Source organism: Paramormyrops kingsleyae, chromosome 15, assembly GCF_048594095.1.
Source record: "Paramormyrops kingsleyae isolate MSU_618 chromosome 15, PKINGS_0.4, whole genome shotgun sequence".
Classification (NCBI taxonomy): domain Eukaryota; kingdom Metazoa; phylum Chordata; class Actinopteri; order Osteoglossiformes; family Mormyridae; genus Paramormyrops; species Paramormyrops kingsleyae.
The window spans coordinates 7,998,857-8,014,799 of NC_132811.1; the positions used below are offsets into that span (position 1 = coordinate 7,998,857).

The 15,943-nt window shown below is 35.2% G+C and overlaps 1 protein-coding gene across 2 annotated transcripts in view; it reads right to left on the reverse strand.

The window, feature by feature from the left end:
• Positions 1–1,003: 1,003 nt before the first annotated feature.
• LOC111860531 (inactive N-acetylated-alpha-linked acidic dipeptidase-like protein 2) overlaps positions 1,004–15,943 on the reverse strand; it is a 208,336-nt gene continuing 193,396 nt past the window's right edge. For both annotated transcript variants that reach the window (XM_023844313.2, XM_023844312.2), the window contains 2 exons: positions 10,345–10,543; positions 1,004–4,416 (listed from right to left, as the gene is read on the reverse strand). In XM_023844313.2, coding sequence (XP_023700081.1) covers positions 4,230–4,416; positions 10,345–10,543 — 386 coding nt within the window. In that variant the 3' untranslated portion in view covers positions 1,004–4,229. The remainder of the gene's footprint in view (positions 4,417–10,344; positions 10,544–15,943) is intronic.

The following is a 15,943-nucleotide window of genomic DNA, read 5'->3' on the forward strand; positions in this document are numbered from 1 at the left end:
TTTGCCTCATTGATTCACCGACTTGGTGTCTCAACAAGGCGGATATCATTTGAATCTAGTCTAGTGGTAAAATTTGTATATAGTAATGTTTTTGTATATACTATTGTGTTATATAATTTGTATTTAATTATATAATTATTCACATGCATTTTGGATTGCAACATTTATTTTTTAAATGTATAAGAAATGTAAAAAGTTTAATTTTGTTACACGTTCGACTTTTGCATTTGGCTATGCAGAGACATGTGACAATATAGCACTTCAGAGTGCGTAGTGAAAAAGCACTTAAGTCAGTGGCAGAATGCGCTTAACAGTGATTTACATGTGACATACCCATATTTTATTTGTTTCACTGCACAAAGTGTAAATCTAGCCTAAGTACAACTAAGTCTATAGGAGAATATGCGTAAGTGAAAGAAGCACACAGCTACTTGCTGGGCTTCTACTTTTCATTTTAACTTTAGACAACAGACATTATTGAAATTAAGAACATAAGAACATGAGAAATTTACAAACGAGAGGGGGCCATTCGGCCCATCAAGCTCGTTTGGGGAGAATTTAACTAATAGCTCAGAGTTGTTAAAATCTTATCTAGCTCTGATTTAAAGGAACCCAGGGTTTTAGCTTCCGCTACACTAGCACTATACTATTCCATACTCTAACAACACGCTGTGTAAAGAAGTGCTTCCTTAAATTTGTTTTAAAATGTTCTACCACTAATTTCCACTTATGGCCACGAGTTCTAGTATTTAATCAAATGGCATCATTTTATAGCATATAATAGCAAATATTAATTCAATTTAGCTTCCCATTTAAAAAATTAGATATAGCAGTATAATCAAATATAACGAAATTAAGTCCCCTATGACATATTGGATAAACAGAGGGAGGATGGATAGGTAGCTGGATGGATGGATAAACTTGAGTAAACTTCAAGTACATTAAATTATTTTCATTGACATTTTTTATTTCCAAGGAAAAGTTAAGTAACACTAACCTACATTTCAATGTATCAATATCATCTTTATATATACTGCCTGACCATTTGGCATTTCATTAAAAACACCTTAAACACACCCAGTCAAATGCCTAGCAAAACTGCATTTATTGCTTGATGTAAGGTATAGAATCTCATGTACCAAATAAAATAACTACTACATATACACTAATTGCAGGAGCTTATTTGAATTTTAAACCGACTCCATTATGTGCATTAGGCTTACGCTGTGCAGGACAGAAGGTGACATTAGCAAATCACAAAGAACAGCAATCATAATGTAACCGACACTCAGAAGGGCAGGAGCTTAATATACTTCAGCACTGCTTGCATTGCACAGTTTTAAACATTTTTAACATATTGACAGTGAACTGAATAGTTGGATTTATATACTACAATGCACAAAAATAGCTCCAATTGCAATGTGTTAGCAAAATGTATAACTGTATGCGACATCTCTACCATCTCAAATCATAATTGAAATATCACACATCCAGACAAAAAGTAGATTGACCCTGCATGCAAAAATATGATGCTCACCATCCGAGCATCTCATGGAATAATGAAAATACTAAAAACTAACAAAAATTATAGTGTTGTAAAAAGGAATATGACATAATATTTACACATATTAAGGGCACTACAGTCATTTTGTTTCATCACAAATGCATAAGGAAAGCACTTTGATATGACTTTACGCGAAACACAGCAAATCGTCTGACCATAATTTTAAGTTTGCCCAGAGATGAATTTTCTCAAATAAGTGCATTGTAACGTTCCACTGAAGTTCCTTTAGAATACAGACACAGTTAACAGTAAAATCGGTACAAAATGTTTGGCCCCAACAATAACTGCAGGGTACATAAATGTCATTATTTTACTTAAATAGCTGCTGGTGTTCAGAATGTTTAATAATACATATATTAACAATCATTCATTTGATCATATACTATATATTACACAAATTCATACCAAACATTTCCACAAATCAAATATCCAAAATTAGACCCACACATCTGGACATCATTTAATTACATTCAATTGGAAACAATTACTTTACAATTTGTAAATGTAATTTTAAAATAATTTTTATGCTCAGGTTTGGACTCTTTAGGTTTTTCTCTTTTGTTCTTCATAAACCAATCACTGTAAAAATCATATATTTAAAAAAAAACAAACAAAATATCAAAAAGTGATTTACCAAATTCTATGCAACATAACTTATAAATACTTTACAATATAAATAAATTATTTACACTACCGTGTTCAAATAACATAAATCAGCCTGATTGTGTGATCCAGTTAAAGAAAAATAATGACATGTCAAATGATTTGCAAAAATTAAGACAATTCACAGTTGAATTTAATTAATTTAAAATTTTTATTAGACTAATGTATTTTATATTATGGATTTCAGCACTGCATTGTGATTGCATAAATATGCAATAATCTAGTGTTTTTTTTTAAAAATGAACACAGAAACTGACCATGATGCATTAGTTTTAACCATTAAATGTGTATCAAATCCAAGGTCATTTATGTGCCTTACTGAAAATGTTGTTGTTTAAAATACTGATTATATTTGCACAACTGGAAATTTAGAAATCTGTTCATAAAGTAACCCAAAAATCAAAAAACTCTGCTTTTTGGTAATATCAATAAAATGCACTGACTACATATGATCAAATAACTGATAGCAATCCATGATTTTTAAAGCAGTTTTGTTTTAATTGAAGGCACATTCATAATTTAAAGCTTAGTATGGTTTCCCTGAACATAGTCTATTAGTGGCCTCTTTAGTACTTTTGAAAAGTTCAAGTCAAGTAAAACCTTTTTCTTTCTTGTTACTTTCAGTATCACTTGTAAAATTCCAAGTCTTCACATCAGAACAACCGAAGCAACTGAATTATACATGTTTTCTGACACAAATGTTAAAAAAAAATGTATAACAGATGTGCAACACAAGTGTCATGATTCATTTCAAAACTTCTACCTTAATCCGAACCATTGCAGACTCCAGTTCTCCGTCACATAATTCCTTTCCCAATTTAACATATGGAAACGTAACATGCCTTTTAACAGGTACAGATGCAAGTATTGCTTTATGAAAGGCATACTATAGGTAATATCTATAACATGATAGAACAGTAGGCAAAGCAAAATACCGACAAGCTCAAGAAATGCTATGTCTGTTATATATTAAACAGCATGCAAGAGGGAGGAGTTATGTACAGCACAGGTGGAGCGATCCTAGGACCTGTGCCTCTTTTCTTTCTTTCCTTAGGTCAGTTTTTAGTTCAGTGCGTGAGCCGTAAATCAGCGCGCTCACATATCGCTTCAAACATTACGTTAACCTGTGACGTTACCTGTATTTACGTCACCGACATATGTCAACCTGCTTGTTGTAAAACGTCACAACATCACAGATGTGATAGTAAGGCACACTAAGACCTGGTGTATGTGCTTTCAGAAAATGCCGGGATTTAAAAGACTATCGTATGTTGTGTTTATTTTGTTATTAGTAGTTAGAAATCCAAACCAGAGTTGGCCTACCAGTGCATATTCATTCACGTTGAACTCTGTTTTTTAATTTTTATATATATACTGAATGTGTTTAAACACATCCTTAAAAAAACCACAGCATTCAATACGTAACACGCATGTTAGAGGATTTTTTTTTCTAAATTTGAAACTGTCACAAGTTTTGTATGAGCTCTGGAAAATGCTCTGAAAACTGATATGTTGTAATGCTCTATAGATTGCATTCAGAGGTGGTAAATGCCAATCTGTTACATCCTCCAAGGCTTCTGTCAAGTAGATTTACTTAGCTGGTGTAATCCATATCTTTCTGTGGGTCTTCTGATCCCCTTCCAGTAGGACGATTTTTTGTTTGTTTGTTTGTTTGTTTTTTTGCTGCAGCCTTCGGGCTATCAAGTGCAATTGTTTTGGCATTGCTACTATTACTCTAGTAAGGAAAATGCATTTGCAAACGCAGAGCAGTCAGTGATTTCGGTGAAAACAATAGGAAGAATGAGATAAACATCTATCAATTAACAATTTGTCAAAAGCCCTGAATGTTTCAGATACAGATACATTCACTCATAACAGGAAATATACTACTTTCTTCAAGCTTCATTGTCCACACTGACCTGCTCTACACTATATAAATCTACGTCGAAAGGGCTGCGGTTTAGAAGGAGTCTGCAGAATGTGAGCTTGCGCTTGGGATGTGTCAGCTTGCCCGATTGGGGTCATTCTCAAAGAGGTCAAGCCCACTTCTGATCAGCGTCTCAGCAGAGTTGATGGCATTTAAAATCAGGGACAAGGACTGATTAAACTTGCTGGGACTTTGCACGTCATCGGCGTTCTTCAGGATGGAGAACTGCACGGCTCGTGCGTCCAGTCCATACAGTATGTTCCTAGATGACAGCAGAACAATGGAAAAATTAAAAGCCTATCATCATATTATACTTGGGCACATATAACCATAAAAAAAGTTTTTATTAAAAAGAACAAATTGTGCTTCTATTACAAAGTACAATGTAACACCTGGCCAATAATGTAAAAAGTTATTAGATTATTGTCAAAAAGTTATTACATTATTGGATCATAAAACTTATCAAATTATTGGCCAGTTACTACATTATTGACTTTTTTACATTAAGAATGTATTACGTTATTGGCAGTTATTAATTATTGATAGTTATTACATTATTGGCTGCTACACCATGCTATGTAAAAATTATTTTTATTAGCATTTATATATTTACCATTATATATAATGATAATTGGTAGTTGTAGCCCATTACCTACTCTACATATACTCACACATCTACCTAGACAGACACACGCAAAAAGTACTGAGAGATTAAATTCAGATTAAGTGATACATGGTAGAACACTTGGGTTGGACTATTTGACTAAACACATTTTGAATATTTGATTCCTGATGCAATCACCTTGTAAAAATAAGAGGATTTTTTGGGAATTTCTTTCAGTGCAAACATGCATCGTTTATTGATATTTTTGAAAATCGGCTCCAAGGGGGAAAAGTGGAGACAAAATAAGGCAAATATTCATTCGTAATAAGCATTGCTTAGGGTTAGCAAGCAGTTATGTCCTTCAGAGTGCAGATTGACATTAAGATCCCATATTTAATTTATAGCCTGTATTTTGTTCACATTAAATGCCTCTAGCTTTCAGGTCTTTATAATAAGCAACTAAAAAAATTGGTTAGGAAGGTACCTAATTAGTTAAAGCAACTCTGGGTGAATATTACATTACAATTGAGCTGTTGCTCTTTTTTCACTGAGAGGAGGATTTCGGGCTCTATTTTGATATGTTTGAACTTGTAACCATCTGACTAGGCTGAAGTAATTCAATGTACAGGGGATCAACCAAGCCATTTAGCCTCTCTGAAGTCTGCATGTGTTAAATAATGTCACAGATTATTCTGCTGCAGACTGGTGGAACTGACGCTCCTGGTGAAATGCATGTTTGTGCTTTGACAACATCCTTAACAGCAACAGATATGAATATGATTGAGTCCATCACATTCAGAAGAATTGGCAGTTGTTTAGTCTTATATAAAAGGTGATTTAGTAACTGTAACTCTCCAGTGCTTCAGTGTTATATTTAATTTTTACAAGTTCGAAAGAATTGACTATAACACTGAGCCACATCAGAGTCGGAGACAATGAAATAGCTTATTATGTAGGACACAGTTCAGTGGTAAGAATTTCACAAATATAGTTCTAAACACCATGATTTTAACATTAAAGGTACAATTTAGCATGCTTGATGTCCTTTAGTGAAATAAAAATACAGAACTCTGAAAAATTGCTCCCCAGCTGCGTTACAGTATCTGCAGTAAGGATTGGCAGTCGTGTTTCTGAAGTGCTACGGTCCTGCAGATCTTCAAGGTCTCTCTGCTTCAGGGCTGAGCAATCTGTCAAGGGCCGCAAGGTGTGCTACTTTCATTTAATCTCAGACTCAATGATGTGACTGAAATCATTACCTGGACTATAAGTCACCTCGCCCAGCGTAAATCAATCACTAATTGAAAAGTAACCTGAACAGAAGCTAAAGTTTATTTCTAATTCAATTTTTAATGACGTATATAAATGCTTGATGTATTGGACCTAAATTATTGGGCAAAACCTGATTCTACACACACACACACACACACACACACACAATATTACATATTCTTAATGCATCAAGCTTAATGCATCTTAATGCAAAGCTGTTATATCAAAATCCATCAAATACTTAGAAAAAAATTTTGAACTTATGTGTGACAAAATTAATTTATATTTAATTACCATTTGCCATAATTAATGTACCAGTTAACTCATTTATTACTGAAATAGTTCAGGATCACTTAAGTGTACTTGCTTAAAGGTTGCTCAAACTCAGCACCACCTTATAACTTTCAGGTTACCAGTTCGTTTCCTCAACCACTTTCCTACCTGCTACTCCATTTTCTTCAGAGTCCCAATCAAATCAAAATTCAACACATTTTATGCCTGTGAAAGCCATGTGCAAATTAAATTTTTACACACATCCAGCAGGTTCTAAATAAGCACTTCCATATCTTAATATGAAAAGGTCAGCACTGCCAGTTGTAAATTCTCACATACAGCTCCTCATCCAAAGAGACACAGCAAGAGCTTATATTTCATATAAGAACTGGCCTGCATGAAGAATCAGGATGGAACCAAATGTTGGCGTTTATATTTTTAAGGGCTTTGTATTATTTTTGTCTGTTTGTACCATATTGTCATACTGGTTTGCTTAATTTATATGTTGCCTTTTCTTGAATGTTGAAGCAAATAAAGGCTGTCTCAGTGCATGTTGATTTATAATCGCTTGCTTTATTATTTGCATCTGAAGCATTGAAACATAAAGATTTTACATCTCCTAAGAGGAAAGCCCCCATGTTTCCACGCAAAACCTGTGTCAACATGACATTTCTGATAAGGATAAAATGCCACAGATGCAAATTACTTTGATCAAAAGTTTGCATGTGAATGTCACGATAATCAGCATGCCCTTTCAGCGGGAGTCATTCACACTGACAGTTGTAATAAAATCACAACATGATCGCTCTTGCGGTCAGAGAGAGATTGCGCTTAAATCTTTAAAAAAGTTTAAGGTCTCCAAAGTGAAGCCAAGATTTGTCTGCCCATGCAGACCGCTTTAAATTAATAGAGGACTAAATGAAAATATATATCATGTAGGTGTGATACAGCACAGTTAGTTCCTGGCAGCAATATTCTGTGCCTGCCATATATTTTATTAATTATTAATGAAATATTGAAATTGTAAGAAAGAAATGGTATAAAAGGAAAGGATTGTAACCACTGAATTAGTACTTCTGTGATTACTATCGGAGTTGAAAATTTGTAGTTGAAAAAGCTTAGTAAATTGTAAAATATGTCAGATTCCTCTGAAACTTGATTTTCAGTCAGATTATTTTTGTAATAACAAAAAGGAAATAATGATATTCTTTGGCACTTATTGCTGTCATTCATATTATTTCAGTCATTTTAATGTTTTTTTTATTATTTTGACATTTGATATCATCATATAGTAAATCATGGTTAGCGTTTCCTTTATCTCATATTTATTGGAATATTTACTACATAGGCAAATATGCTAATACTGACACAAAAATAATTGCTTTTGTGCGTGATGTGTGTCCGGGATTTAACTAACTGCATCGACAACCCATAACCCAGTCTCAAGCAACCTGGAAAAATGACAGTTTTCAGCTGCCTTCAGGGACAACTCCAGCACCATGGACAGCTCCCCAATTAGCACTTAGTGCCAAGACATGTCTGAAACTGCTCAAGGCACAGTTCCCTTCCTATAGGTTATGTCAGACTGGATTACCTGAAAATGGTATTGATGTGTGAAATCCTTATGCGAGCACTCTTAATGTTATATAGCCTTATCTGATATATAACAATCATCAGCTTAATCCATCAGACCCGGGTTGAACCTGATGAATTGTCTGGCAGGTCGTTAATGTCAAGTCAGCTGAAATGTAACATCTTTTTGATTTTTTGAATCATGTTAATACTGAAAACCAAGAGTTAAGAAAAAACAATGTTATTCATTCTTGAATGTTTCCATGTGATGTCCTCCATAAAAGGTAAGTTATACAGAAAATAATACCCCATTTTTCCAGGTGGAGAAGAATGGCTATAAATTCATATATTTTTATAGCAGCATGTGCTATAATTAACTGATGAATATAGTTTTAAAATGTACAGAGCCACTTATATAGATATATTTTTATTCCATATATATATCAAGCATCGTCTGAAGACACACCTCTTCAAGGAGTACCTTGGAGGCTCATACCACCTTACTGTCCACCCTCTCCATTTCGAAAAAAGCGGTAATTTGATCTTGATGACAGTCGTTGATTTTAGGTCTAGCTTATAGATCGAAGAACAGTCATGGACTACAAAGCACTGGTTGTAAGTCGCTCTGGAAAAGAGTGTCTGCTAAATGCTGTAAATGTTTATATATATATATATATATATATAAGGAAATATACCTAAATTTCCCACATCTGAAATGTCAGTTTCATATTTCCATCAGTAGAGATTGCTGCTATCCAACGACATAGTACTTTGGTATACTTATAGCTTTGGTTCACTCTAAATTGAAATATGAAGTCTGGCATATTATGTGTTTGTTTCAGCCATATTTATACACAGGGATGCGCATGACTGGCATTAGCCGTACATGCAAATGAGTATTTATTTCATGTGCATTCGTGCCATTATGACAAGAAATCACTATGAATTTTGGCCTTTATACTACAAAATAAGTACAAATTAGCCACATAAAGGTTACAATGTACGGTAATTTCTTGTCACAACAGCATTTGCGCTGCTCCAACAATTTTCCAAAAATTTCCGCTTTTATCGCTTTACGCCAATTGTGTACTTGTGTGCCAGTTATGTGCAAAACAGTGGAATCAGAAATAAATGGACAAAATAATGTAAATTTCTCTAGTTCTTTGTCCTACTGGCATAATGTACTGACTTTGCTGCAGCAAGATAGTGACAGCTGTCAGGGACATACACAGTCATCCCACCGTAACAAGGTGCTTACATGCACTCAGACACAAGTGCCTGTGCTATGCAGAAGTTTCATTAAGCAGAGAACACAAAGTGTCCAAATTGAAATATCTAATATCTATTTGTAGGGCTACAAGAATGATTCCTGGTCTTAGAGGAATGTCATACGAGGAAAGGTTAGCTGAGCTGAATCTGTTCAGCCTCAAGCAAAGGAGACTAAGGGGGGACATGATCCAGGTCTATAAGATTCTAACGGGTCTGGATGCTGTTCAGCTAAATGGCTATTTCAATATTAGCTTAAATACTAGAACTCGTGGCCATAAGTGGAAATAAGCGGGAGAACATTTTAAAATGAATTTGAGAAAACACTTCTTTATACAGCGTGTAGTTAGCGTACAGAATAGTCTTCCTCCTAGTGTAGCGGAAGCTAAAACCCTAGGTTCCTTTAAATCAAAGCTAGATAAGATTTTAACATCTCTGAGCTATTAGTTAAGTTTTCCCCAAACGAGCTTGATGGGCCGAATGGCCTCCTCTCGTTTGTAAATTTCTTACGTTCTTACGTTCTAACTGATATTCTGGGCTATTGGAGATTGGGCTGGGCTGGTGGGGATTGGGCCGGTGGGGATTGGGCTGGGCTGGTGGGGATTGGGCTGGGCTGGTGGGGATTGGGCTGGTGGGGATCGTTCACAAGCAGCCTGTAAAATGAGCCTGAAATAGTGAAAAGCGCACTTCAAACATTACATGGTAGTAAACTATGTGGAAATAGTGATAGAAATATGCTGGTTCTGTCCCATCCATTTTTATACAGACGAATGGAGATGATTCTAAACCCAATTATATTACACCAGTTTTTAGAACTTTCCAAGATTCCATTAATCAATAGTGCAGTAAAAGCTAGTGGTATAGTGGAGTTCCGATTCATTCAATTCATCACTTGTCATTAAACTTATAAAATTACAGGCAATAGAGGCTAAAAAGCCACCACTTGTAATTATACAAATGAAGTATGGGTGCATATGATAGAACATTACCTCAACATTAATTAGCATGTGTATTTTCAACTATGAAATGATTATCACCTGGCAGAAAAGAAAACGTGCCCAGCACATAGAAAATTAACAGCTGTGTCACGGTAGCTAGACTGTGTTTTTGATATAATACTATACAACAGGCATACAATCAATGTTATATGTATATACAATCAATGTTTAGAAGCATCTGCATGTCCCGTGCATTTGCTACTCTTACCTATAAAATCCAGGAGGAGGATTAGCGATGATAAAGCTCCTTTCGAGGTTCTGCAGTACATCATTCAGCATACGCACATGGGAGGGATCTCGCTCCTTTGGATCATTTGCCGGACGCATCATTTCCGACTGGAAGAACGCGGAGCTTTCCCTCAGAGAAGCAGCTTTCGCCAGCAGCTCATCTGCGCCCATCTTGCCATCTGCACATCCACAAACAGAGAGGGGTCTGGCATTGTAACAGACACTGCTTATGATGCTGGCATCATCTAAAAAGAGGACCACACCACTTTGTTTGGTCTTTCTTACATGGCAAATGTTTAACAGCTAACACAATGAAATTCCATTACCACGTCTCTTCATAAACCACATGCCTACTGACTCCTGTTTAAGTTAAATACCAGAAGCAAATGTGAGTTAAGATCCTGAAGTACCTCAATCACTAGGTATAACACCTATGTCAAATTAACTAGGTCCCAAGCTATAAACTAGGGAATTCTAATGACTAAAAGAGGAAAAAATGTGAAAGTGACTAATTGTCATTGTTGACACACCACAGCGAAATGTGTCCTCTGCATTTAACCCTTATGTGACAAAATAGCGGGTTGCTATATATTTTAGCACCTGAGGAGCTGTGCACGGGGCGGTACCTTGCTCAGGGTACCTCAGTGGCACCTTGCTGGTCAGGAATTCGAACCATCAACCTTCCAATCACAATCACAGTTCCCTAATCATTAGGCCACCACTGCCCTGCAGATACAGGCATTACAGTCTGGCCCTCTTTAGTTAAAATATTTAGAATGAGCAAAGTGATTTAATGTTATATTTGACATTGTTTATTGTGTTTTAGTGCCAGAGCAGAATCAAAAGTTTATTTATTTGCTTGTTTTTACACACGCACAGAGAGAGAGAGAGAGAGAGATTGGGGGGGGGGGGGGGGGGTTGTAATCATATCATTGTGGGGACTCTCCATTCATTTCTATGGATAAAATACTAATCCCAACATGACAACATTAACCTTAACCCTAACCTTAACCAAACTATGTAAGTGACTTCTGGCATTTTTAGTTTGTTGATTGCAGTCACAGATCTTTGTGGGAACCTGTAAAAGGGTTCCCACAATGTCAAAATAACAGGTTTTTAATCACTCTGTGGGGGATATTTGGTCCCCACACTGTAATATAAACCTAATCTACACACACACACGTACAGTGTTGGGGAAGCTACATACCACATATGATTAAAAGTAGCTAAGCTACAGCCAATCTACTGTTTTAATATAGTAGTTAGCTACACTACAGACCACAGAGAAAAAGTAGCTAACTATATCAATAAAGCAAATAAAAAATGTGAAACATGCTGTTAAAAGTAATTTGACAATCTATATTTTTTAACAATGTAATGTCAAATTACAATAAGTATTCTAAAAAGTTTTTTTTTGTTTGGTGTGAACCAAGAATACTTCACAATAGCTGTGTGAGAATTATTAGGGTTACAGCAAAAATAAGCAAAATTTTAATCATCTGTCCAAGAACCAAAGTGCTCCTAAAATATTGTTTCCGTGAAGTATTTTTCAACCCTTTAACATCCATCCCCCAAGCAAAAAACACCCATCAGAAACACCTGGTAGCTGAAAGTACCCACTGTGTAAAGAGAGAAAAAAAATGGATGTTGTTATTGAAGCACTAATCAGAAGGACATTGTAAAACAAATCGACTTAGGACCAGTTGTTCCAACTGATTGGTCTTAAGTCGATTTGGTCGTAAGTCGGTCCTTTATTTTATATGCAAAAATGATCATATGCGTAATGTACTGTATAATAAAATTACATAATATTTAAGTCATATTGTTTGGATGTTTTTTTTACCTTTTTATCACCATTTTCTTAGATCATTATTGTTACACAAACGGATACAAATGTATATTGTACTGTTAGTGCTGTGAACAGTAGCCTGAGCACAAGGTGAATGAGCATCTCGCGGGGATGTGCGTAATCCGGGCAGTCAGGCCGGAAACAGGACGGAAAATGTCGTAAGTGGACAACGAAATGTAGTATTGTTTAATGCTATTTGTAAAAACAAAAAGGTACTAGAAAAGCTACAGCTTTTTAAAACTGAATATGCCATTATTAAGCTACTGGGAAAAAGTAAAGTTAGTAGCATCAGTATTTGCAGTTAGCCAATTCCCAACACTACATATATAGTGATCTGTTTTTCTAGTTGAACCAATTCTTGAAGTGATTTAATCAGGCTAATTGTGGAAAAGAAAATCCAAGTATTCCATGTTGCTATAATGATATTTCTTTCAATACTGGTGGAAAATATATTTAAATGATAATATGAATTGCAATCATTGTGCCTGTATTGCATTGATTAGAATTTATCATGCCTCAAACATGAGTTTTTTTGAAATTGTATTATTAAAAAATTAAGACAAATTACAGGAAATGAATGGGTATCTCATGTTATGCTAATTTACTCCCATTCAAAAATTGTTAATACTTAAGAGTTTAAGTTAATTGTATAAATGCCAGCTGTATATCCTGTGGTATCAGGTAGCTTTATAATATGACTTTCAAGGAGGTGTAAATTAAATGCATTCTGCTGCATCTAACTTGCTGCATTAATCTATTCACAACCCTCTCTAATTAAAATCACTGAGCAGATAGCCTACTACAGCGATTCTTAATCCATGAGTCGTGACCCAAATTTGGGCCACCGCAAGTTCTGAAAGGGTCACAAGGCAGAGTTGTAAACATCTTACAACCAGCAAGTTCCTTTGATGATCCACGATCAGATTTACCAACCCCAGTCCTAGAATTACCCTATATAAATGAGTCTTGGGATTGCAAATGCTTAGCACAAAACTAGTGAACACTCAACCAATCCAAGAAGCCAAACCACAGATTCTTCATTTACAATACACTGGCACATTCAATCAGATTTGCGTGATAGGCATTGATTGACGTAAACAGCAGAGTGCAATGCTTGCTTGATCATAGCGTTAATTTAAACCTATACTTGATATAAGGTTGCAACTGAGCTGGAATGGTAAAAAAAAAAAAAAGGATCGTGCTGCAAAAAAGGTTGAGAACCACTGGCATAGTATATTGTGTTAGTGTTATGTGAATCCATGCATTTTCTGTAACTTATCAAAAATATATACATATTTGCAACATGGAAACAAGCCACATAAAACATGAATCTGCAAGTAAACTAATAATATTATCTGGCCCTTCAGTACGTTTTGCAATACTGTAGCCAATATCATAATCATTACTGTAGGTTCCTTCAGGCATGATGAGACATAGCAGCCTTAACATCACATTGTTACATATTCTCTATATTCTACCTATTAGTGTATGACCACTTGAGTCTGCAGAAATGGACTGGTTTTCAGTCTAGGGTTCATTCTAAGCTGTATAGGGCAAACTTTATATTATCATAACTCTAAATTGGAAAAGCGGTGCTCTGAAACAAGTGGACGGCTGAATATTTGAGCACTGAAGCTCAGTGCATGAAAAGGATAACAATAATACAGATAAGATGAGGGAATTGCAAACCACACAGTTTGTATTAAACTTCCTTCCATTTTTTTCTACTTCCACATTTAATTCTTAGCTGCCTACAACATTGGCTGGATAAGCAGTAACAGCAAATGGAGAAATTGTTTGACAGGATTCTTAGTAACACCTAAGACTTAATTATTAAGTTCCGCAATGGTAAAACTCAGAACTCATTATACAGGCCAACATGAAAGAAGCAATGTTCCCATATGCTAAAGAACTAGAAGACATGTTACAGAGGAATATGAAGACTCCTTAGCATGAAAAATAAATGATTTGTTTTTCTTGTGATATTCTTCTTCAACAAATTAAAAAAAAAAGTTTTTCCATACTAAGGACAATGTGTTTGGACTGTAGTGATCTATCATAATTACCGAAACTTTAAATGTGTGGGAGAATAATAACAAAAACAGTGAATTGTTTTCTTGAGTTGTAAGACAGAAATACATGTAAATACAGAAAAGATGTGATGGGACATATTAGCAACTCATATATTCACTGGTGTTATTGACTGCCACTGCATTTCAAAAAAGTGCAACGTTATCATCTGTCTGTAAAAATCAGATTTCTATTCCAATTCAAAAATATCACAATAATACAACTAAATCTAGGCCTTAGTAGTCAATCATTTACCTCCTCATTTCTTCCTCAATACATTTAACTATCATGCTGTATATAATTGAGTCTCCACACAGCTATGCAGTGTTTCATTTCTAGGGAGAGAAAACCATAGACAGGTAATTATCCAAAGAATTACGATGAAAAGCAGATTGTACGTATTAATTATGTTGGAGAAACCATGACAATTTTGCCTGCCAGAATAGATTAATAATTCCAATAAAACACATACATCTTACTAGTGTTTTCTCTTTATGGGCAATAGTTACAAGTAATGCAGTAAAATGCATTTCTTTAATGAAGAGTGTCTTTTGCCATCTAGATTGAAAAGCCACATCATGGTATTTACACATTCATGACTAACGTTCACAAGCTAATGAATTATACCTAAATGAGTGTGTGCAATTTGTTTACAGGACAGACTTTAGTTAGCTATAGCATATTTGAAACGGCTATTAATAATACCTGCACCACAAACTAATGTGACCTGGATGCAGATTTCTACAATTTACTTATTACACATGAACATCATTAATAAAGACAAAAGATGACGCTTTCGAATGAATATCCAACAATGAATCGTAAGTCTTCATTAGGAAATAGCAGTGAAGTTCGTCATTCAGATCACATGAGAACCGTACCCTTATGATACCGAAGCAAACAGCACACTTTGTTTTTATGAAGAAGGGCAACCTCACTGTGGGATTAGCTTTTGATCAATCATGTCAGATACACTTCTAGTTCTACCACTGATCTACAAGATCAATTCCTGCAGATCTCACTGTGAAACCTTTTGTCAAGGTCATTTGCACCATACAGATTTGAGAAACTTGTGAAGACCTGTTTTGCATCACAAGGTGCAAGACAGACACCAATATGAACACTAAGATAGGTAGAATATTATTAATTGGACATTATCACCACTTGTACAAAATACTGTCATCACTGACTACATTATTGTCCTCTGTTCCATATCCAATTATTCAATACCAAGTTGCTGTGAACCTGGAGCTTACATATTTGTTAATTGCAATTGAATTTTTAAAAAATGTAGCTACTGTCAGAGTTATATACAGAAATCATTTAAAAATATATCACAGCTGTGCCCATTATTAGCCTCTTGAAATGAAATTAATGTTTAAAGCCAGTCAATATGTCAGTAGAGAAGCTCAAGGGATGACCTGCTACACAGTCACCCTCCAAATGGAATGAAGGCCGAGTCTCTATTGAACTCATTTTAAATCCCCAATGGGAAGAAGAGGAGAAACAAAGACCCAGTCTGATATTTTAAATAACACCATGATGGGCCAATCAATATTTTACTTGAAACCATGATCTTTCGTGATCTCCTTAATTAATCTTGGATGGTGTACCTGTTAGTAAGCCTTTACAACTACTTCTGTTTGACTATATCGTAATG